The following is a 24,747-nucleotide window of genomic DNA, read 5'->3' as shown; positions in this document are numbered from 1 at the left end:
GTTTGGGGTTAGCTGGGTGCACACGTGTGTGTATATGATGCCTGTTGTTATGGTTATTCTTCACAACATGGACATACTTTTTCTCTAGTGGAATAAATATTCAATAAAAACAATACACTATGAGAGCAATGATGCTGTCAACATCTTCGTTTCTCCCAAGGTTTAACAAATGCTCCTTGTTTAATCTGATTTAGCAGACTTGACACAAGTGATCCATAGCTGCTATGGAGCTGATCTAGGTACAGCAAGGTTCCTTTTCAGATGCTGTGAGCCAGAAGAGCATGGTGCTTTCACATCCCTCGTGAAGGTCCTCTCACATCCCCATGGAAGTCCATTTTGCATCTACCACGCATCTATGGAAGGAAAACGGGGCCAAATGTTTAAAAAATTGTGAAAAAATGAAGTGAAAAAATAAGATTTGACCCCGAAAAAAATTAAATTTGAACCTGAAAGTCTTGAATTTCGATTTTGAACTCGAAAAAAATAAAATAAATGTAACTTTGATTCGCTTTTTTAATACTTTTGAATACTTTTTTTTTTTTTTTTCCATATCACTTTAATATATATTTCGATCTTGGAGTCCTTTTCTTCAGTTGTTTTTTATTTATTTATTTCAGATTTAGATCTTATTTTTACGGATTCGTTTTTTTTTTTTTTCGGTTTCAGATTTCTTTTTTTCAGTTTCAGATCTTATTTTTACGAGTTCAACTTCAAAAGTTTCAGGTGCACTTTTGGCCCTGTTTTTCCATGGGGGCGGGGCCTCAACTGAGAGGGGCGTGGAATCATGAGTGACAGGCCTCCCGGACCCAGTTGTTGCCATGTCCGCTTATTATAAGCGACTTTATTATTACCCTTATTATTATTAATATTAATAGTAATTCTTCATCTCCAGAGGCGAGGGGCCGGCGGCCGACCGAGGGGCCTCTGGAGTCGGGGCCCGACCACCCGGGGACCCCCTGGAGCCCCGGGGACCCCCCGCGGACCCCCTGCTATCTAGTCCCATGTATTTTAAAAATGTTGGTTTCAATGGGAGGGCCGACATTTTTTTGGGGAAATCCGGGACTTTGACCGCACGGACACCCTCCAGGGGGCCCAGGGACCCCCGCAAAATTATAGCACCGCGGCGCGCCGCCACTGCAGCGCACATAAACCTCCATAACTCGGGCTAGGAACGACCGTTCGAGACGGGACCGGTACCCACGCGCCTGGCGGCCGACGCCAAACAGGAAGTGCCTCTATATCTCATGAACCGTTTGTCGTACAGGCGTGTGGGTGGCGTCATATGACTTGATTAAGAGTCCTTGACCTTAATTGGTGTAACAGGAAGTGCCCTTCGCCAAACAGGAAGTGCCTCTATATCTCATGAACCGTTTGTCGTACAGACGCGTGGGTTGCGTCATATGACTTGATTAGGAGTCCTTGACCTTAATTGGTGCAACAGGAAGTGCCCTTCGCCAAACAGGAAGTGCCTCTATATCTCATGAACCGTTTGTCGTACAGACGCGTGGGTGCCTCATATTACTTGATTAGGAGTCCTTGACCTTAATTGGTGCAACAGGAAGTGCCCTTCGCCAAACAGGAAGTGCCTCTATATCTCATGAACCGTTTGTCGTACAGACGCGTGGGTGCCTCATATTACTTGATTAGGAGTCCTTGACCTTAATTGGTGCAACAGGAAGTGCCCTTCGCCAAACAGGAAGTGCCTCTATATCTCATGAACCGTTTGTCGTACAGACGCGTGGGTGGCCTCATATTACTTGATTAGGAGTCATTGACCTTAATTGGTGCAACAGGAAGTGCCCTTCGCCAAACAGGAAGTGCCTCTATATCTCATGAACCGTTTGTCGTACAGACGCGTGGGTGGCATCATATCACATGATTAAGAGTCCTTGACCTTAATTGGTGCAACAGGAAGTGCCCTTCGCCAAACAGGAAGTGCCTCTATATCTCATGAACCGTTTGTCGTACAGACGCGTGGGTGGCGTCATATCACATGATTAAGAGTCCTTAACCTTAATTGGTGCAACAGGAAGTGCCCTTCGCCAAACAGGAAGTGCCTCTATATCTCATGAACCGTTTGTCGTACAGACGCGTGGGTGGCCTCATATTACTTGATTAGGAGTCCTTGACCTTAATTGGTGCAACAGGAAGTGCCCTTCGCCAAACAGGAAGTGCCTCTATATCTCATGAACCGTTTGTCGTACAGACGCTTGGGTGGCGTCATATCACATGATTAAGAGTCCTTGACCTTAATTGGTGCAACAGGAAGTGCCCTTCGCCAAACAGGAAGTGCCTCTATATCTCATGAACCGTTTGTCGTACAGACGCGTGGGTGGCCTCATATTACTTGATTAGGAGTCCTTGACCTTAATTGGTGTAACAGGAAGTGCCCTTCGCCAAACAGGAAGTGCCTCTATATCTCATGAACCGTTTGTCGTACAGACGCTTGGGTGGCGTCATATCACATGATTAAGAGTCCTTGACCTTAATTGGTGCAACAGGAAGTGCCCTTCACCAAACAGGAAGTGCTTCTATATCTCATGAACCGTTTGTCGTACAGACACGTGGGTGGCGTCATATCACATGATTAAGAGTCCTTAACCTTAATTGGTGCTCCTTCGCCAAACAGGAAGTACCCTCGCCAAACAGGCAGTGCCTCTATATCTCATGAACCGTTTGTCGTGCAGATTCGTGGGTTGTGTCATAAGACTTGATTAAGAGTCCTTAACCTTAATTGGTGCTTCCTTCACCACACAGGAAGTGTCCTTTGCAAAACAGGAAGTACCTCTATATCTCATGAACCGTTTGTCATACACGTTTGGGTGGTGTCATATGGCTTGATTAGGAGTCCTTCAGCTTAATTGGTTTAACTAGCCCTGCATCCTCTTCTGATTGGCTGCTGCCCCTTGTGACGTGGGTAGAGCTGCGAGGGCCCGGTCATCACTGCTGAAGGACTCTTAATCAAGTCATATGACACCACCCACACCTGTACGACAAACGGTTCATGAGATATAGAGGTACTTCCTGTTTGGCAAAGGGCACTTCCTGTTTGGCGAAGGAAGCACCAATTAAGGTTAAGGACTCTTAATCATGTGATATGACGCCACCCACACGTCTGTACGACAAACAGTTCATGAGATATAGAGGCACTTCCTGTTTGGCGAAGGGCACTTCCTGTTGCACCAATTAAGGTCAAGGACTCTTAATCATGTGATATGACGCCACCCACGCGTCTGTACGACAAACGGTTCATGAGATATAGAGGCACTTCCTGTTTGGCGAAGGGCACTTCCTGTTGCACCAATTAAGGTCAAGGACTCCTAATCAAGTAATATGAGGCCACCCACGCGTCTGTACGACAAACGGTTCATGAGATATAGAGGCACTTCCTGTTTGGCGAAGGGCACTTCCTGTTGCACCAATTAAGGTCAAGGACTCCTAATCAAGTCATATGACGCAACCCACGCGTCTGTACGACAAACGGTTCATGAGATAGAGGCACTTCTTGTTTGGCGAAGGGCACTTCCTGTTGCACCAATTAATGTCAAGGACTCCTAATCAAGTAATATGAGGCCACCCACGCATCTGTACGACAAACGGTTCATGAGATATAGAGGCACTTCCTGTTTGGCGAAGGGCACTTCCTGTTGCACCAATTAAGGTCAAGGACTCCTAATCAAGTAATATGAGGCCACCCACGCGTCTGTACGACAAACGGTTCATGAGATAGAGGCACTTCCTGTTTGGCGAAGGGCACTTCCTGTTGCACCAATTAATGTCAAGGACTCCTAATCAAGTCATATGACGCAACCCACGCGTCTGTACGACAAACGGTTCATGAGATATAGAGGCACTTCCTGTTTGGCGAAGGGCACTTCCTGTTGCACCAATTAAGGTCAAGGACTCTTAATCAAGTCATATTACGCCACCCACGCGTCTGTACGACAAACGGTTCATGAGATATAGAGGCACTTCCTGTTTGGCGTCGGCCGCCAGGCGGCGCAGTGGCACGGCCGGCTCCGGGGCCCCGAGCCGGACGCGTGGGTACCGGTCCTGTCTCGAACGTTCGTTCCTAGCCCGAGTTATGGAGGTTTATGTGCGCTGCAGTGGCGGCGCGCCGCCGCTAGGCGGCGCTATAATTTTGCGGGGGTCCCTGGGCCCCCTGGAGGGTGTCCGTGCGGTCAAAGTCCCGGATTTCCCCCAAAAAATGTCGGCCCTCCCATTGAAACCATTGTAGAGCCGAACATTTTTAAAATACATGGGACTAGATAGCAGGGGGTCCGCGGGGGGTCCCCGGGGCTCCAGGGGGTCCCTGGGTGGTCGGACCCCGACTCTAGAGGCCCCTCGGTCGTCCGCCGGCCACTCGCCTCTGGAGATGAAGAATTACTATTAATATTAATAATAATAATGGTAATAATAAAGTCGCTTATAATAAGTGGACATGGCAACAACTGGGTCCGGGAGGCCTGTCACTCATGATTCCACGCCCCTCTCAGTTGAGGCCCCGCCCCCATGGAAAAACAGGGCCAAAAGTGCACCTGAAACTTTTGAAGTTGAACTCGTAAAAATAAGATCTGAAACTGAAAAAAAGAAATCTGAAACCAAAAAAAAAATTTAAAAAAAAATGAATCCGTAAAAATAAGATCTGAAATTTAAATAAATAAATAAATAACAACTGAAGAAAAGGACTCCAAGATCGAAATATATATTAAAGTGAAATAAAAAATAAAAAAAAGTATTCAAAAGTATTAAAAAAGCGAATCAAAGTTACATTTATTTTATTTTTTTCGAGTTCAAAATCGAAATTCAAGACTTTCAGGTTCAAATTTTATTTTTTTCGGGTTCAAATCTTATTTTTTCACTTCATTTTGTATTTTTTCACAATTTTTTTTGGATGAATGATGAAAACATTTGGCCCCGTTTTCCTTCCATAGTTATCAGCCTATGCAGTCAATAATGACAAGTGGATGGTAGTTAAAGTAGGCTAGTTAACACAACAATAGATGGCCTGGCTTATTGCCCACTTAACTTGTATTCTATAAAAAAAAAATCCACAACAACACAGTATAAAACCAAGTAGACCTAGTGGTTTAAAATGTAGCCTTGAAATAATGTTGAGTTATGTATTGAACAAACTGGGATAGCTATCAATTTTGTGTAGGCCTATTTCACTGAAGCTCATTTGCAGCTGATGGACATAAGGGACAATGTGAACTATATATGAAAAGAATAATTACCAAAATGATTGATCGATGTGGGAAAAGATTAGATTTAGAAACCAAGAGTCAAAGTTATGGTGGAGGTATGGTGAGTGATTATATCTTGATATAAACGGACACACTGTGTTACAGAGGATTAACACTTGGTAATATAATGGCTATCTACTGATGAGTGGTGACTTTGTCTTTCTTCTGTCATCATGTAAATAAATCGTTTTCTGATGACAAACAGCTAACAGTAGCATAACAAACTTTACCTTAAAAACGAGTAGTTGTAGGCTTGTGGTGGCTCTATTGTGTAGAGATAAAGGCAGCCCTTTTATCACCTCAATCCGAGCTGCCGTAAAGCAGAACGACCGGAGAACGACGACGTGACGTCACTGTGAGAAACTCCCATTTAATGACTTTTAGACCTTTATATTTAATGTATTTATTACAACTAATTATTTTAAAGACAATTAAAGCATCAACACTAATAAATAAACGTATTGGCCGAATTGTCAGGAAAAACAATAGAACGAGACAAACGTGAAAATACTCAATCTACAAGCTGACAACGCCTCATGTTGCGGGGGGGGGGGGGGGGGGGGGGGTATTTATTCTACACCAGGGGTCTTCAACAGGTGGTCCGCGACCCCTAGGGGGTCTGCGGGGATACAGCAGGGGGTCCCCGAAATTGTTGAAAAAGAAATATATATAGGCCACAGATATAGACCAAATTGTCCGAAAAAATTATAATGATACATTGTGAAAATACACAATCTACAAGCTGACAAGGCTTCACGTTGCGAGGCGTTTTGAGCTTGTAGATCGGCTATTTTCAAATTGTTTATCAATGGAACCAAGGCAAAGACAAACTGAAACTACAGATTATTATTTTTATTTTATTTTGTGTGTGTGTGTGTGTGTGTGTGTGTGTGTGTGTGTGTGTGTGTGTGTGTGTGTGTGTGTGTGTGTGTGTGTGTGTGTGCGTGCGTGGGGGGGGGGTCTTTGTTTTACACCATAAACGTGACCATCTCCAGCAGAGGTTCAAAGTGGTCCAAGTGAACAAACAACAGAGGTTCAAAGTGGTCCAAGTGAACAAACAACAACAGAGGTTCAAGGTGGTCCAAGTGAACAAACAACAGAGGTTCAAAGTGGTCCAAGTGAACAAACAACAGAGGTTCAAAGTGGTCCAAGTGAACAAACAACAGAGGTTCAAAGTGGTCCAAGTGAACAAACAACAGAGGTTCAAAGTGGTCCAAGTGAACAAACAACAGAGGTTCAAAGTGGTCCAAGTGAACAAACAACAACAGAGGTTCAAGGTGGTCCAAGTGAACAAACAACAGAGGTTCAAAGTGGTCCAAGTGAACAAACAACAGAGGTTCAAAGTGGTCCAAGTGAACAAACAACAGAGGTTCAAAGTGGTCCAAGTGAACAAACAACAGAGGTTCAAAGTGGTCCAAGTGAACAAACAACAGAGGTTCAAGGTGGTCCAAGTGAACAAACAACAGAGGTTCAAAGTGGTCCAAGTGAACAAACAACAGAGGTTCAAAGTGGTCCAAGTGAACAAACAACAGAGGTTCAAAGTGGTCCAAGTGAACAAACAACAGAGGTTCAAAGTGGTCCAAGTGAACAAACAACAGAGGTTCAAAGTGGTCCAAGTGAACAAACAACAGAGGTTCAAAGTGGTCCAAGTGAACAAACAACAGAGGTTCAAGGTGGTCCAAGTGAACAAACAACAGAGGATCAAAGTGGTCCAAGTGAACAAACAACAGAGGTTCAAAGTGGTCCAAGTGAACAAACAACAGAGGTTCAAAGTGGTCCAAGTGAACAAACAACAGAGGTTCAAAGTGGTCCAAGTGAACAAACAACAGAGGTTCAAAGTTGTCCAAGTGAACAAACAACAGAGCAGAAGTTGTGATGTGTGGGGAAGGAGAAGAGCAGGATTACTGTGACCTTGGTGTCAGGGACGGATTAACCCCCGCCAGGGCCCCTGGACCAGCATTATTTTAGGACAAGACCCAAATTCAGAGTGGACATTTTTAACGCTAATATTTGCTTCTGGGGGTCCCTGGAACAACATGTTGTGAGATGGGGGTTCCTGGAACAACATATATTGAGATGGGGGTCCCTGGAACAACATATATTGAGATGGGGGTCCGCAGCCAAATGCATATCATTTTGGGGGTCCTTAACCACTGATACAGGCTGATTCTACAAATAAACTTATGTTGCTTTATAAGTGGTTCTCACAGTTTGTCATGACAAGGACCCCCAAAATTACATGTTTTTGTCCGTGGACCCCCATCTCAATATGTTCTTCCAGGGACCCCCAACCCCCATCTCAATATATGTTGTTCCAGGGACCCCCATACCAAAATATGTTGTTCCAGGGACCCCCAGTAGCAAAGATTTTAGTTAAAAATGTTCTCTCTGACTCACAGACAGACGCACGCACGCGCGCGCGCACGCACACACACACACACACACACACACACACACACACACACACACACACACACACACACACACACACACACACACACACACACACACACACACACACACACACACAGACAGACAGACAGACAGACAGACAGACAGACAGACAGACAGACAGTATAGATTAGAGTCATTGAAATCATTGTTTGTTACCTGAACAGATCAGCTCCAGACTGGAGGGGGAATAACCAGAGCTCATTCCACCTCCACACTCCCTCAGTGAAGATTCAGATCCAACACATTTAGATATAATAAACCATGTAGGTTGACCTGTAGAACCATATCTCCTCTCTGTAGAAACAACAGAGCCACAGCCCAGCTGTCTGCACACTACAGATGAATGCTTCTGGGTCCAGTCATAATAATAATGACGATCACTCATTGTTCTCCATTTTCTCTGGTATTTCACCTCCAGTCTACCAGCACAGCGTCTGGCTCCTCCCACCAACCTGACATCATCAGACTCTGTACACAGACAATAGAATAAACAGTTAAATAAAGTAATATTACTTTTATATTACTTCTAGGTTAAAGTGTATAATATTGATGTGTTTATTGATGTTTGTTTACCTGTTGTGTGGAGAGCCTGGAGAGCTGAAGAGAAACATGATCACATTAATGAGTCTGAGTGAAACCAGTGGGGGAAGAAGTACTGGAGTAAAAGTATCAATAAATACTCTGTTATAAGTAAAAGTATCAATAAATACTCTGTTACAAGTAAAAGTATCAATAAATACTCTGCTACAAGTAAAAGTATCAATAAATACTCTGTTACAAGTAAAAGTATCAAGACATACTCTGTTACAAGTTAAAGTATCAATAAATACTCTGTTACAAGTAAAAGTATCAAGACATACTCTGTTACAAGTAAAAGTATAAATACCACAATGTAGAAATACTCTGTTTCAAGCAGTGGTGTAAAGTAACTAAGTACATTTAAGTACTGTACTTAAGTACAATTGTTAGGTTTTAGTACTTTACTTGAGTATTTCCAACAATACTTTTACTTCTACTCCACTACATCTCAGATGCAAATATTGTACTTTTACTCAATTTATTTTGAAATGTAAGTTACACATTACTTTACAGATATAAATTATAATATTATAAAACATAACAACATAAGAACAGAAAATGTAAAATCCTACTTTAAGATTTTTTTTTTACTTATTTTTTATTATAAAAAAAACAAAAAACAAACAAAATATTTTAAAATAGTAAAAAATAGACAAAACAATCTACGATGCAACACATTGTGAGCGTGTAGATCATCTATTTTCATCACTTGTGTGAGACTCTCTTGTATGAATAAGTATGGCATTTATTAACCCCTTAAAACCAGGAAAGCATCTGTGTCATTTTAGCTTCTAGCTTTGGCTGTTAAAAAATAGCAGATATACAAGCTCACAGTGCGTCACTTTGTGCTGCAAAGCACAAAGTAGACTGCTCCCGAGTCCCGTTGAACTCACATGTTCAATGGAAAAGAGTACCCTTTAACCCCCCCCTATTTAAATATTTAGAGGGACTTAATACAATCATTTGTCATGGAAGCCCACTGAGCACGCGGTCTAAAAGTGGTCTAATAGACGTATAGATTTGAAAGTTTTTTAGTTGTCTAAACTTAGACTAGACGACTAATAGACTTCTAATAGTCGTCTAAATATAGACCGTCTACATTTAGACGACTATTAGAAGTCTATTAGTCGTCTAGTCTAAGTTTAGACAACTAAAAAACTTTCAAATCTATACGTCTATTAGACCACTTTTAGACCGCGTGCTCAGTGGGAGTGGACTTCCCAAGCAACATGGAACTGTGCGTTTCTCCACTGGCACTGGCTGGCAGTCAGTTAGGTTGCATGCTTTGTTTACACGCTGTCACATGCGATGGTGTGTCTCATAGAAAAATGCTACCTTAAGGGGGCACCATTTCACAGGAGAACATCCCATCCCACAACCTTAATTAGAATCGCCCCAAACAAAAAATCGTGTGTTTGTGTGTGTGTTTCCATCTGTAACTCCATGTTCAGCAGTTGTTCAATTGTCTAAAAAACATAATACAAAAATCAATAACGCATGTACCTTGCCCAACATCAACTTTATCACCTTCAGATGTGTCTCTACTTCTCATAATCCCCAAATGTTTAAAATATTTTCCCAAATTTTGGCCTGTAGGCGGCTTTGTCCTGTGATGCGATTTACATCACAAATGGGCGTCAACAATCAGCGCACTCCCAGTCCCAACTGCCTGCAAGCAGAGATGGAGTGAGGGGGAGGGGGCAGTTCCAGAGAGAGCAACATCACAGTCTGTCTGCTTCACATCAAGGGGCTGTAGGCTAGTCAGTATGAATGAGTCTGATTAACTCCAGTCTGGCGGCAATTACTGGTATTATATTTCATAGGGGTGACATAGTGGCACGGTGCCCTTGGAGACTTGGTGCCCCAGGCAAACATCTGTTTCTCCTCTCCCAATGGGCGGCCCTGCTAGCGCTTTCACTCATTCAGGTTTGGTCACTGAACTGTGACTGTGGCCTCTCTGTTATCTATTGGATTTAACATTCTACACAGAACTGTGTGACTGTAGCCTCTCTGTTATCTATTGGATTTAACATTCTACACAGAACTGTATGACTGTAGCCTCTCTGTTATCTATTGGATTTAACATTCTACACAGAACTGTGTGACTGTAGCCTCTCTGTTATCTATTGGATTTAACATTCTACACTGAACTGTGTGACTGTAGCCTCTCTGTTATCTATTGGATTTAACATTCTACACTGAACTGTGTGACTGTGGCCTATCTGTTATCTATTGGATTTAACATTCTACACAGAACTGTGTGACTGTGGCCTCTCTGTTATCTATTGGATTTAACATTCTACACTGAACTGTGTGACTGTGGCCTATCTGTTATCTATTGGATTTAACATTCTACACTGAACTGTGTGACTGTGGCCTCTCTGTTATCTATTGGATTTAACATTCTACACTGAACTGTGTGACTGTAGCCTCTCTGTTATCTATTGGATTTAACATTCTACACAGAACTGTGTGACTGTAGCCTCTCTATTGGATTTAACATTCTACACTGAACTGTGTGACTGTGGCCTCTCTGTTATCTATTGGATTTAACATTCTACACTGAACTGTGTGACTGTAGCCTCTCTGTTATCTATTGGATTTAACATTCTACACAGAACTGTGTGACTGTAGCCTCTCTGTTATCTATTGGATTTAACATTCTACACTGAACTGTGTGACTGTAGCCTCTCTGTTATCTATTGGATTTAACATTCTACACAGAACTGTGTGACTGTAGCCTCTCTGTTATCTATTGGATTTAACATTCTACACAGAACTGTGTGACTGTAGCCTCTCTGTTATCTATTGGATTTAACATTCTACACAGAACTGTGTGACTGTGGCCTCTCTGTTATCTATTGGATTTAACATTCTACACAGAACTGTGTGACTGTGGCCTCTCTGTTATCTATTGGATTTAACATTCTACACAGAACTGTGTGACTGTAGCCTCTCTGTTATCTATTGGATTTAACATTCTACACAGAACTGTGTGACTGTAGCCTCTCTGTTATCTATTGGATTTAACATTCTACACAGAACTGTGTGACTGTAGCCTCTCTGTTATCTATTGGATTTAACATTCTACACTGAACTGTGTGACTGTAGCCTCTCTGTTATCTATTGGATTTAACATTCTACACTGAACTGTGTGACTGTGGCCTATCTGTTATCTATTGGATTTAACATTCTACACAGAACTGTGTGACTGTGGCCTCTCTGTTATCTATTGGATTTAACATTCTACACTGAACTGTGTGACTGTGGCCTATCTGTTATCTATTGGATTTAACATTCTACACTGAACTGTGTGACTGTGGCCTCTCTGTTATCTATTGGATTTAACATTCTACACTGAACTGTGTGACTGTAGCCTCTCTGTTATCTATTGGATTTAACATTCTACACAGAACTGTGTGACTGTAGCCTCTCTATTGGATTTAACATTCTACACTGAACTGTGTGACTGTGGCCTCTCTGTTATCTATTGGATTTAACATTCTACACTGAACTGTGTGACTGTAGCCTCTCTGTTATCTATTGGATTTAACATTCTACACAGAACTGTGTGACTGTAGCCTCTCTGTTATCTATTGGATTTAACATTCTACACTGAACTGTGTGACTGTAGCCTCTCTGTTATCTATTGGATTTAACATTCTACACAGAACTGTGTGACTGTAGCCTCTCTGTTATCTATTGGATTTAACATTCTACACAGAACTGTGTGACTGTAGCCTCTCTGTTATCTATTGGATTTAACATTCTACACAGAACTGTGTGACTGTGGCCTCTCTGTTATCTATTGGATTTAACATTCTACACAGAACTGTGTGACTGTGGCCTCTCTGTTATCTATTGGATTTAACATTCTACACAGAACTGTGTGACTGTAGCCTCTCTGTTATCTATTGGATTTAACATTCTACACAGAACTGTGTGACTGTAGCCTCTCTGTTATCTATTGGATTTAACATTCTACACAGAACTGTGTGACTGTAGCCTCTCTGTTATCTATTGGATTTAACATTCTACACTGAACTGTGTGACTGTAGCCTCTCTGTTATCTATTGGATTTAACATTCTACACAGAACTGTGTGACTGTAGCCTCTCTGTTATCTATTGGATTTAACATTCTACACAGAACTGTGTGACTGTAGCCTCTCTGTTATCTATTGGATTTAACATTCTACACAGAACTGTGTGACTGTAGCCTCTCTGTTATCTATTGGATTTAACATTCTACACAGAACTGTGTGACTGTGGCCTCTCTGTTATCTATTGGATTTAACATTCTACACTGAACTGTGTGACTGTGGCCTCTCTGTTATCTATTGGATTTAACATTCTACACTGAACTGTGTGACTGTAGCCTCTCTGTTATCTATTGGATTTAACATTCTACACTGAACTGTGTGACTGTAGCCTCTCTGTTATCTATTGGATTTAACATTCTACACTGAACTGTGTGACTGTGGCCTCTCTGTTATCTATTGGATTTAACATTCTACACTGAACTGTGTGACTGTGGCCTCTCTGTTATCTATTGGATTTAACATTCTACACAGAACTGTGTGACTGTGGCCTCTCTGTTATCTATTGGATTTAACATTCTACACAGAACTGTGTGACTGTGGCCTCTCTGTTATCTATTGGATTTAACATTCTACACAGAACTGTGTGACTGTGGCCTCTCTGTTATCTATTGGATTTAACATTCTACACAGAACTGTGTGACTGTGGCCTCTCTGTTATCTATTGGATTTAACATTCTACACACAACTGTGTGACTGTGGCCTCTCTGTTATCTATTGGATTTAACATTCTACACTGAACTGTGTGACTGTAGCCTCTCTGTTATCTATTGGATTTAACATTCTACACACAACTGTGTGACTGTGGCCTCTCTGTTATCTATTGGATTTAACATTCTACACTGAACTGTGTGACTGTGGCCTCTCTGTTATCTATTGGATTTAACATTCTACACAGAACTGTGTGACTGTGGCCTCTCTGTTATCTATTGGATTTAACATTCTACACACAACTGTGTGACTGTGGCCTCTCTGTTATCTATTGGATTTAACATTCTACACTGAACTGTGTGACTGTGGCCTCTCTGTTATCTATTGGATTTAACATTCTACACACAACTGTGTGACTGTGGCCTCTCTGTTATCTATTGGATTTAACATTCTACACACAACTGTGTGACTGTGGCCTCTCTGTTATCTATTGGATTTAACATTCTACACACAACTGTGTGACTGTGGCCTCTCTGTTATCTATTGGATTTAACATTCTACACAGAACTGTATGACTGTGGCCTCTCTGTTATCTATTGGATTTAACATTCTACACAGAACTGTGTGACTGTGGCCTCTCTGTTATCTATTGGATTTAACATTCTACACAGAACTGTATGACTGTGGCCTCTCTGTTATCTATTGGATTTAACATTCTACACTGAACTGTGTGACTGTAGCCTCTCTGTTATCTATTGGATTTAACATTCTACACTGAACTGTGTGACTGTGGCCTCTCTGTTATCTATTGGATTTAACGTTCTACACAGAACTGTGTGACTGTGGCCTCTCTGTTATCTATTGGATTTAACATTCTACACAGAACTGTGTGACTGTGGCCTCTCTGTTATCTATTGGATTTAACATTCTACACTGAACTGTGTGACTGTGGCCTCTCTGTTATCTATTGGATTTAACATTCTACACTGAACTGTGTGACTGTGGCCTCTCTGTTATCTATTGGATTTAACATTCTACACAGAACTGTGTGACTGTAGCCTCTCTGTTATCTATTGGATTTAACATTCTACACTGAACTGTGTGACTGTGGCCTCTCTGTTATCTATTGGATTTAACATTCTACACAGAACTGTGTGACTGTAGCCTCTCTGTTATCTATTGGATTTAACATTCTACACAGAACTGTGTGAATGTGGCCTCTCTGTTATCTATTGGATTTAACATTCTACACAGAACTGTGTGACTGTGGCCTCTCTGTTATCTATTGGATTTAACATTCTACACAGAACTGTGTGACTGTAGCCTCTCTGTTATCTATTGGATTTAACATTCTACACAGAACTGTGTGAATGTGGCCTCTCTGTTATCTATTGGATTTAACATTCTACACAGAACTGTGTGACTGTAGCCTCTCTGTTATCTATTGGATTTAACATTCTACACAGAACTGTGTGACTGTGGCCTCTCTGTTATCTATTGGATTTAACATTCTACACAGAACTGTGTGACTGTAGCCTCTCTGTTATCTATTGGATTTAACATTCTACACAGAACTGTGTGACTGTGGCCTCTCTGTTATCTATTGGATTTAACATTCTACACTGAACTGTGTGACTGTAGCCTCTCTGTTATCTATTGGATTTAACATTCTACACAGAACTGTGTGACTGTGGCCTCTCTGTTATCTATTGGATTTAACATTCTACACTGAACTGTGTGACTGTAGCCTCTCTGTTATCTATTGGATTTAACATTCTACACAGAACTGTGTGACTGTAGCCTCTCTGTTATCTATTGGATTTAACATTCTACACAGAACTGTGTGACTGTAGCCTCTCTGTTATCTATTGGAGTTAACATTCTACACTGAACTGTGTGACTGTAGCCTCTCTGTTATCTATTGGATTTAACATTCTACACAGAACTGTGTGACTGTAGCCTCTCTGTTATCTATTGGATTTAACATTCTACACAGAACTGTGTGACTGTGGCCTATCTGTTATCTATTGGATTTAACATTCTACACTGAACTGTGTGACTGTGGCCTATCTGTTATCTATTGGATTTAACATTCTACACAGAACTGTGTGACTGTGGCCTATCTGTTATCTATTGGATTTAACATTCTACACTGAACTGTGTGACTGTAGCCTCTCTGTTATCTATTGGATTTAACATTCTACACAGAACTGTGTGACTGTGGCCTATCTGTTATCTATTGGATTTAACATTCTACACAGAACTGTGTGACTGTAGCCTCTCTGTTATCTGTTGGATTTAACATTCTACACAGAACTGTGTGACTGTGGCCTCTCTGTTATCTATTGGATTTAACATTCTACACAGAACTGTGTGACTGTGGCCTCTCTGTTATCTATTGGATTTAACATTCTACACTGAACTGTGTGACTGTAGCCTATCTGTTATCTATTGGATTTAACATTCTACACAGAACTGTGTGACTGTGGCCTCTCTGTTATCTATTGGATTTAACATTCTACACTGAACTGTGTGACTGTGGCCTCTCTGTTATCTATTGGATTTAACATTCTACACAGAACTGTGTGACTGTGGCCTCTCTGTTATCTATTGGATTTAACATTCTACACTGAACTGTGTGACTGTAGCCTCTCTGTTATCTATTGGATTTAACATTCTACACAGAACTGTGTGACTGTAGCCTCTCTGTTATCTATTGGATTTAACATTCTACACAGAACTGTGTGACTGTAGCCTCTCTGTTATCTATTGGATTTAACATTCTACACAGAACTGTGTGACTGTGGCCTATCTGTTATCTATTGGATTTAACATTCTACACTGAACTGTGTGACTGTGGCCTATCTGTTATCTATTGGATTTAACATTCTACACAGAACTGTGTGACTGTGGCCTATCTGTTATCTATTGGATTTAACATTCTACACTGAACTGTGTGACTGTAGCCTCTCTGTTATCTATTGGATTTAACATTCTACACAGAACTGTGTGACTGTGGCCTCTCTGTTATCTATTGGATTTAACATTCTACACTGAACTGTGTGACTGTAGCCTCTCTGTTATCTATTGGATTTAACATTCTACACAGAACTGTGTGACTGTAGCCTCTCTGTTATCTATTGGATTTAACATTCTACACTGAACTGTGTGACTGTAGCCTCTCTGTTATCTATTGGATTTAACATTCTACACTGAACTGTGTGACTGTAGCCTCTCTGTTATCTATTGGATTTAACATTCTACACAGAACTGTGTGAATGTGGCCTCTCTGTTATCTATTGGATTTAACATTCTACACAGAACTGTGTGACTGTAGCCTCTCTGTTATCTATTGGATTTAACATTCTACACTGAACTGTGTGACTGTAGCCTCTCTGTTATCTATTGGATTTAACATTCTACACAGAACTGTGTGACTGTGGCCTCTCTGTTATCTATTGGATTTAACATTCTACACTGAACTGTGTGACTGTAGCCTCTCTGTTATCTATTGGATTTAACATTCTACACAGAACTGTGTGACTGTAGCCTCTCTGTTATCTGTTGGATTTGACATTCTACACAGAACTGTGTGACTGTGGCCTCTCTGTTATCTATTGGATTTAACATTCTACACAGAACTGTGTGACTGTGGCCTCTCTGTTATCTATTGGATTTAACATTCTACACTGAACTGTGTGACTGTGGCCTCTCTGTTATCTATTGGATTTAACATTCTACACTGAACTGTGTGACTGTGGCCTCTCTGTTATCTATTGGATTTAACATTCTACACTGAACTGTGTGACTGTAGCCTCTCTGTTATCTATTGGATTTAACATTCTACACAGAACTGTGTGACTGTGGCCTCTCTGCACTTATCTATTGGATTTAAGGTTATACCTGGTAAAATGTAAAATTGTCCTAACTGTTATATCGCTAAAGTTTTAGAACCCCCACTCCGTTAATTTCAGCTTCTAAAGCCTTCTCTTTATATGTTTTCTATGAGCCGTGAGGGGGGGGAGAATTTCGCGGCAAAATGACGTCATCTGCATCATCTGTATACGTTGTGTATATGTTGGCCAATCATATCGCGGATCATAAACACATGGTACACTACCGGCCAATCACAGGCGTATCTGCAGTATCTTCAGGAAGTAGCTTCCCTCAGCTACAGTGTTTACCATGGTGAAGGATTCTTAACCTCTTAATCCCCAAATCCTGGCCAGAAAATTACGTTCTACCATGGTTCTACCCTTCCACGGATTCGTATCGTCGCGGTGGTTTGCGGCGACGCTCCGGTATTCCGCGGCGGTGGTCCGCGACGACTCCGGGCAAAAAACGGCCGAAAAAAGCAATACCGCTACTGACCACTAGTTTAGCAACTTACACAGTATAGCTTTAACATTCTACAAATGCAAATGTTACCTTTGTTATCATTATGATAGATGATTAACTTTTGGGGCAAGTGGTCATGACCTTTGGGCAAGTAGAACATGACCTGTACTTTCCCAACGGGCAAGTACCTCTGAGCCCTTAGTGTCAACTAGTGGTGGGAAACGTACCCACGTTTCTTACTTAAATAAAAGTATCAATAATGTATAGAAATGCTCTGTTACAAGTAAAAGTCTGGAATTCAAAATGTACTTGAGTAAAAGTAAACCAAGCAAAGGTAGTCATAATGCAGAATGTCCCATGCATTTCAAACGTTAATGATAATGAAAATAACAGATCTACAAGTTTACAAAGCAACTCTCACTGCGAGTTTGTAGATCAGCTTTTTTCGGCAAGGAGGTTTGGTGTAGAGGGAAAAGACAGCAGACTAAGTACAGGGTGAAAGGTCAAGTTTACTAAGTATTGAGGTTTAAGTGATTAAATGTCTGAAAATATACATTAACTGTTACTGAACAAACACTATAGCAATGATTACTGTCACAATATAGAGCTATTTAACACTGTTACTGAACAAACACTCTATAGCAATGATTACTGTCACAATATAGAGCTATTTAACACTGTTACTGAACAAACACTCCATAGCAATGATTACTGTCACAATATAGAGCTATTTAACACTGTCACTGAACAAACACTCTATAGCAATGATTACTGTCACAATATAGAGCTATTTAACACTGTTACTGAACAAACACTCTATAGCAATGATTACTGTCACAATATAGAGCTATTTAACACTGTTACTGAACAAACACTATAGCAATGATTACTGTCACAATATAGAGCTATTTAACACTGTTACTGAACAAACACTCTATAGCAATACTGTCACAATATAGAGCTATTTAACACTGTTACTGAACAAACACTCTATAGCAATGATTACTGTCACAATATAGAGGCTATTTAACACTGTTACTGAAAAACACTCTATAGCAATGATTACTGTCACAATATAGAGCTATTTAGCAGACTGCCCCATGCCCACCACTAGCACTGGGTCCATGGAGGGCATAGCAGACAGCCCCATGCCCACCACTAGCACTGGGTCCATGGGGGCATAGCAGACAGCCCCATGCCCACCACTGTGTCGCGGTCTTTGGGTGCACTTCTGCCCGGTGAGAAGGATTAAGAGTGGCGTTCTAGTGTAGCTCCCACTGGGAGATACAGCTAGATGCAGAGGGTGACTGGTTCCTCCCACCAACCTGAGGCTGAGCAGCAGAGCGGGGAGGTGTGTTGTGGAGCCGCACGCGGTTGTACACCGCTGTGTGGCACGACCGACCCCCGGTCGTGCCACGCAGGGGTCGGTCGTGCAAGCCACCGGGCGTGAAAGAGGGGAGGGGGGCCGGGCCCGCTACGGTAGTGCTGAAAACTGGAAATACTCAAATAAAGTAAAAACTACGTCTACATTTTTTCATACCAAAGATTATGAAAAATAGGAGCCAGTGCCTCCTGCTTGGCACTCAGCATCAAGGGTTGGATTGGGGGTCCCTGTGACATACTAGCATCATGTCCAGGGGGGTATAGTACAGTACAGTACAGTACAGTACAGTACAGTACAGTACAGTACAGTACAGTACAGAGAGAGATTAGTCTATATAAGAGAAAGGGAGGTTTTGTAGGCCTAACATGGACAGGTGATTTAAAAGAAGCTTTTTCTGAACATAGACGTTTTCAGAAGTGATTTAAAGGATATCCATGCTGTCTGGCAGAAACCTCTTATCTCCATATGTTAACTGTTTGTGTTTTTCATATTAACTCACCCACCGCTATTTTTAAGACCCTTCTGAGGGTCCACACCGCCAGAATTTTGCCTACCTTTAACGTGGGCGTGCGCGCGAATCCATTGCGCGATGGTTCACCGATTCCATTCACAATAAGATCCAGGCACGGTAAGCTAAAAAACCCCGCAGCCTGCCATTTCCCAAAGCGAAACCAAACGAGTCCAGCGTGGTTGTTGTGTAACATTGAACCGGATGGGATTTCGGCAGACAGGATACAGGCGTCGTTGTCCCGCCCCCCCAGTTCCGTTCTGGAACATCCAGATCCGTTTTTTGTGAATAGGGCGGGTCCACAGAGCGCTATGGACGGCGAATCGGCGATCATACTTTTTTGTTTTATAGTTATTAAAGCTAATTGATAGCTCGTCATATTCGTCATAAGCAGAGTGGACCCATAACTATAGCTCGTCAAACTCGTCCAATGTAGTGGATGAGTTGTCATTTACTTGATCATTGTACAGTCACATAAATGCATCAGAGCGTGTCTTTTGGCGACATAGCATCTGTTTGATGGTTCATCCTTTGAATTTTAACCTGGTGAAATGCTAAGCTGTCGACATGGGTGAATGTTATCCTCTATGCCTAAACCTAAACCTAACCCTAACCTCAGTAACCGTGACGTGGGTGAGAAGGTAACCTGTCGACTCCCTTATTCGAAATGATGAGACGTAGGAATAGCGAGATTTCCCCCCTAATGTCATAATAACGGTACACGAATATGTAAATCTTTCCCCCTAAGATACAGTATGAGTCATGAGGAGAACTTCAGAGAATATCAGTTTCCATAAGGACAGATTGAACATTACTGTTATACTTGATGTTTAACCACTTAAACCCCAGCATCCCCATTCTGGGAGGAACAATCACCAAAAATAGACGATCTACATTATCAACGTATTCTGAGACTCCCCGAATAAAATATACTGGAGCGATCCTCTGCTCTGCACAACATCATGGTATCATGGTGATGACATCATCCAGTGTCACATGGTATCAGGAGGATTAGATCTACTCACCATGAAGGAGCGAAGAGGCCAGAATCATCCACAGAATCTTCTTCATCCTGAAGATACCTTCACTGTCTGCTCTGTGTGAAGATAGCTCCACTGTCTGCTCTGTGTGAAGATAGCTCCACTGTCTGCTCTGTGTGAAGATAGCTCCACTGTCTGCTCTGTGTGAAGATAGCTCCACTGTCTGCTCTGTGTGAAGATACACAGATATATATACACCTTCATGACACTGTGTCCTGATACGACCCCTCCATAGCCTTCCCAAACAACGGATCAATAACTAATGGTTAACTTTGAACAAGAACACCAAATAACACTTTGATCAAATCACACAAAAACATGCTGATACAACATGACAAGACAAAAATTAAATAAAACATCAACATAGAACGTTGGCACATAATTCACCATGAAAGCAGGGAGATTAGTCTATATGAGAGAAAGGGAGGTTTTGTAGGCCTAACATGGACAGGTGATTTAAAAGAAGCTTTTTCTGAACATAGACGTTTTCAGAAGTGATTTAAAGGATATCCATGCTGTCTGGCAGAAACCTCTTATCTCCATATGTTAACTGTTTGTGTTTTTCATATTAATGTCATTTACTTGATCATTGTACAGAGTCACACAACAGCATCAAAAGTAGCAGATCTACAAGCTCAAAGTGTGGCGTGAATCAACATGTCTTTGAACTTGTAGATCTGCTACTTCTGCTGTTTCTTTTAAATAGAATCCTGAAAAGTACCAGTTGTGGACATATGAGGTTTCCACCTGACAGATGATTTGCTAGGCTTTATGTCCTCATGTGATCCTAATGTTATTCTAATGTCTTCTTCTTTTTCATGTTTTATGCAATGTTTCACTCTGCTTCAGGACGCTGCCTTGTCCTTGGTGTGGCAGAGAGAGTCACAGCCCCAGCCTTGAGGCCTCAAAGTCTATTATCTACCTTGTTCCATAGGGATATCCCTTTGGAGGTGATGGTTAGGATATTGGACTTTCACATGGGAGGCCCAGGTTCGAAGCCCGTGTGGGGAGGTTCGGATCACCTCTGTTACATTGGTGCCGTGACCCGGATCCGGGCCTCCCTGTAGGAGGAGGTCAAAGGGGGGGTGAAAAAATGTCTTGCTTCCCATGGTGAAGGGTTGTTTTGTATCGGGAGCCCCTGAAGTGCCCTGTGAAGCTCTGGGCTAGCACTGGGTCCATGGGGGGCATTGATTGATTGATTGATTGATTATTTTATTAGACAAAAAAAAGTACAGTTAAACACCCTGCCTAAAAGGAACATCCCAAATAAGACCTTTTACTGTCTTTTTTACATTGGAAGCCCTCAGAATTTAATTCATGAACACAATAAATAGCAAGCAAAGAAAACATTCAATAATATCAAAGTTATAAAAACACTATGTACAGGATAGGGGAAACAAGGGGGTGGGGCTAAGGTAAGGGGGGGGGGGGGGGGTGCTCACTTCTCTCCTGTCTATGGGAGAAGTGATAACTACCTCCTTCTCTGGCCTCCTGAAAGGTGAGTTTTCACCTGTCTATGGGAGAAGTGATAACTACCTCCTTCTCTGGCCTCCTGAAAGGTGAGTTTTCACCTGTCTATGGGAGAAGTGATAACTACCTCCTTCTCTGGCCTCCTGAAAGGTGAGTTTTCACCTGTCTATGGGAGAAGTGATAACTACCTCCTTCTCTGGCCTCCTGAAAGGTGAGTTCTCACCTGTCTATGGAGAAGTGATAACTACCTCTTTCTCTGGCCTCCTGAAAGGTGAGTTCTCACCTGTCTATAGACCATATTCACACCGCGGCCATCTTGGATCACATGACTTCCTGGGGTAGCAGTCTGCACAAGCCTGCATTACAAACCATTGTGAACAATGGAGCGATGGTCCCAAAATATGACTTCTATTCAACCATTTTATTTTTACAAAATTGATAAATGGGCAGATGACAACATCAACATCCCCAAAAGGATTAAATAGAAGGGTAGATCCACAATATTCATGGTAGTTAGGCTGCAACCTTACTGTGTACAAAGACTTGCTATCTGTGCAGTGCTTGCTCCACTATCATATTAAAGGAGCTATAGTCAACTTTTTCTTGAAAAAAGGATGCTAGTCTAAAAGACTAGAATGTAAACAAAGTGTCGGTCCGTTAACGGCCAAAATGATTATTTTATCATTATTTTACGCTTTTTGTGGTCATTTTTGAATAGAAACACATGTATGAAGCTTATTTTTTATAAAATATTTTCAAAACATTATTTTTATTTTAGCATCCGTTTTTCAAGAAAAAGTTGTAATATTAACAATATGAAGGCAGAGCAAGCATTAGTCTGCATACTGTAGCAAGTCTTTGTACAGAGTAACACTGCAACCTAACTACCATGAATATTGTGGATAATACCCTTCTATTTAATCATTTTGGGGATGTTGATGTTGTCATCTGCCCATTTGTCAATTTGGTCAAAATAAATTGGTTGAATAGAACTCATATTTTGGGACCATCACTCCATTGTTCACAATGGTTTGTAATGCAGGCTTGTGCAGGCTGCTACCCCAGGAAGTCATGTGATCAGTGTTGTAGAAGGAGAATTTCCCCATGTGTGTCTTATGGGTTTGTGTTATCAGATCATTGTGTTGCTCCCTCTGGTGTTGTGGCTGTGGGTGTCGCTAACTTTTTGGAGATGTTTGGTCAGATATGCTGGTACTGAGGGGATGGAGGGCAGATTTGCGTTGACTATTTTGAAAGTCAATCCCATTTTTAGTTGTTTAACCCTGTCTTCAACGCTGAGCCAACTTAAGATAGCAAAATGTGTGGGAGAAACATGGGTCATGGGCCCCAGGTGGAGAAGTAGCCCAATCAGTTTGTTTTGGGGAGGTTTGGAGCTTAGTCTTTAGTGGCTTTTTGATGTTGGAGTACCATGAGGTGCACGCGTAGTAAAAGTGGGACTGAATGAGGGCATAGCAGACAGCCCCATGCCCACCACTAGCACTGGGTCCATGGGGGCATCTTGGGAATGGGATTATTCTGTGTAAAGAGGGATATTTAGCCACTTGTACGCATGCCCTCAGACACTGAAATCTAAATCATTCAAATCTTTAAATGATAGAAAGGAGTAAATGAAAACATTTTAACCCTCATCTTTTATATTCCTTAATTACAATCTAAAATATGAACCCTTGTTGTAAAAATACAAAGGTGTCCTTTAAGAGTGGCGTTCTAGTGTAGATAGATGCAGAGGGTGACTGGTTCCTCCCACCAACCTGAGGCTGAGCAGCAGAGCGGGGAGGTGTGTTGTGGAGCCGCACGGGGTTTTACACCACTGTGTGGCACGACCACCTCCTCCCTCGATGGTCCGATGGGAGGGGGCAGGTTTTGATGTGGGCGGGAAAGAGGGGAGGGGGGCCGGGGCCCGCTACGGTAGTGCTGAAAACTGGAAATACTCAAGTAAAGTAAAAAATCACACCCGTGTGAACTGAGTGGTGGTCGTGGAGGCTGCGCAACAGCAAAACAAATATATATATATATATATATATATTGTGTGTGTGTGTGTGTGTGTGTGTGTGTGTGTGTGTGTGTGTGTGTGTGTGTGTGTGTGTGTGTGTGTGTGTGTGTGTGTGTGTGTGTGTGTGTGTGTGTGTGTGGGTGGGTGTCTGGCCTGGCCTGGCCTGAACAACAGCGCCCCTCCCTTAACATGTGTGGTCACAAAAGGTACTGTAGGCTACATACAGACACGCATACAGACAGACAGACAGACAGACAGACAGACAGACAGACAGACAGACAGACAGACAGACAGACAGACAGACAGACAGGGAGCCAGTGCCTCCTGCTTGGCACTCAGCATCAAGGGTTGGATTGGGGGTCCCTGTGACATACTAGCATCATGTCATGTAGCTTTAAAGATCTTGAAGACCTCTGACCTACACCATGGTTAGTTGAAAAGGGGTCCCTTAGGGCTCTATACTAGTACAGAGCCTGTTGTGAGCTTGTAGATCTGCTATTTTCTAACATTAGGCCCAGACAAGAGGACACTGTGTCCTGATACGACCCTCCATAGCCTTCCTAAACACACGCAGGCAGGCACGCACACATGGTTACAGCAGCAGATCAATAATTAATGATTGACTTTGAATAAGAAAAAAACGAATCTTATTTTGATCAAATCACACAAAAACATGCTGATATAAATATTAGACATTAGAAGAGCAAACATATAATATCAACATAAAACGTTCACCATGAAAGCAGGGAGATTAGTCTATCTAAGAGAAAGGGAGGTTTTGTAGGCCTAACATGGACAGGTGATTTAAAAGAAGCTTTTTCTGAACATAGACGTTTTCAGAAGTGATTTAAAGGATATCCATGCTGTCTGGCAGAAACCTCTTATCTCCATATGTTAACTGTTTGTGTTTTTCATATTAATGTCATTTACTTGATCATTGTACAGAGTCACACAACAGCATCAAAAGT

The 24,747-nt window shown here is 41.8% G+C and overlaps 1 protein-coding gene across 4 annotated transcripts in view; it reads right to left on the bottom strand.

Moving 5' to 3' along the window:
• The window catches only part of LOC308284506 (scavenger receptor cysteine-rich type 1 protein M130-like), a 63,706-nt gene extending 43,264 nt beyond the window's left edge, over positions 1 to 20,442 (bottom strand). For all 4 annotated transcript variants that reach the window (XM_080725140.1, XM_080725142.1, XM_080725141.1 and 1 more), the window contains exons 1-3: positions 20,284 to 20,442; positions 8,274 to 8,297; positions 7,857 to 8,168 (exon numbers count right to left, since the gene is read on the bottom strand). In XM_080725140.1, the coding sequence (XP_080581266.1) occupies positions 7,857 to 8,168; positions 8,274 to 8,297; positions 20,284 to 20,329 (382 nt within the window). In that variant the 5' untranslated portion in view covers positions 20,330 to 20,442. The remainder of the gene's footprint in view (positions 1 to 7,856; positions 8,169 to 8,273; positions 8,298 to 20,283) is intronic.
• Between the last annotated feature and the right edge of the window lie 4,305 nt (positions 20,443 to 24,747).

Source organism: Nannobrachium achirus (assembly GCF_963921795.1).
Source record: "Nannobrachium achirus genome assembly, chromosome: 5".
In the NCBI taxonomy this organism is placed as follows: domain Eukaryota; kingdom Metazoa; phylum Chordata; class Actinopteri; order Myctophiformes; family Myctophidae; genus Nannobrachium; species Nannobrachium achirus.
The sequence above is the reverse complement of the archived record's forward strand: the minus strand, read 5'-3'. Positions and strand labels throughout refer to the sequence as shown.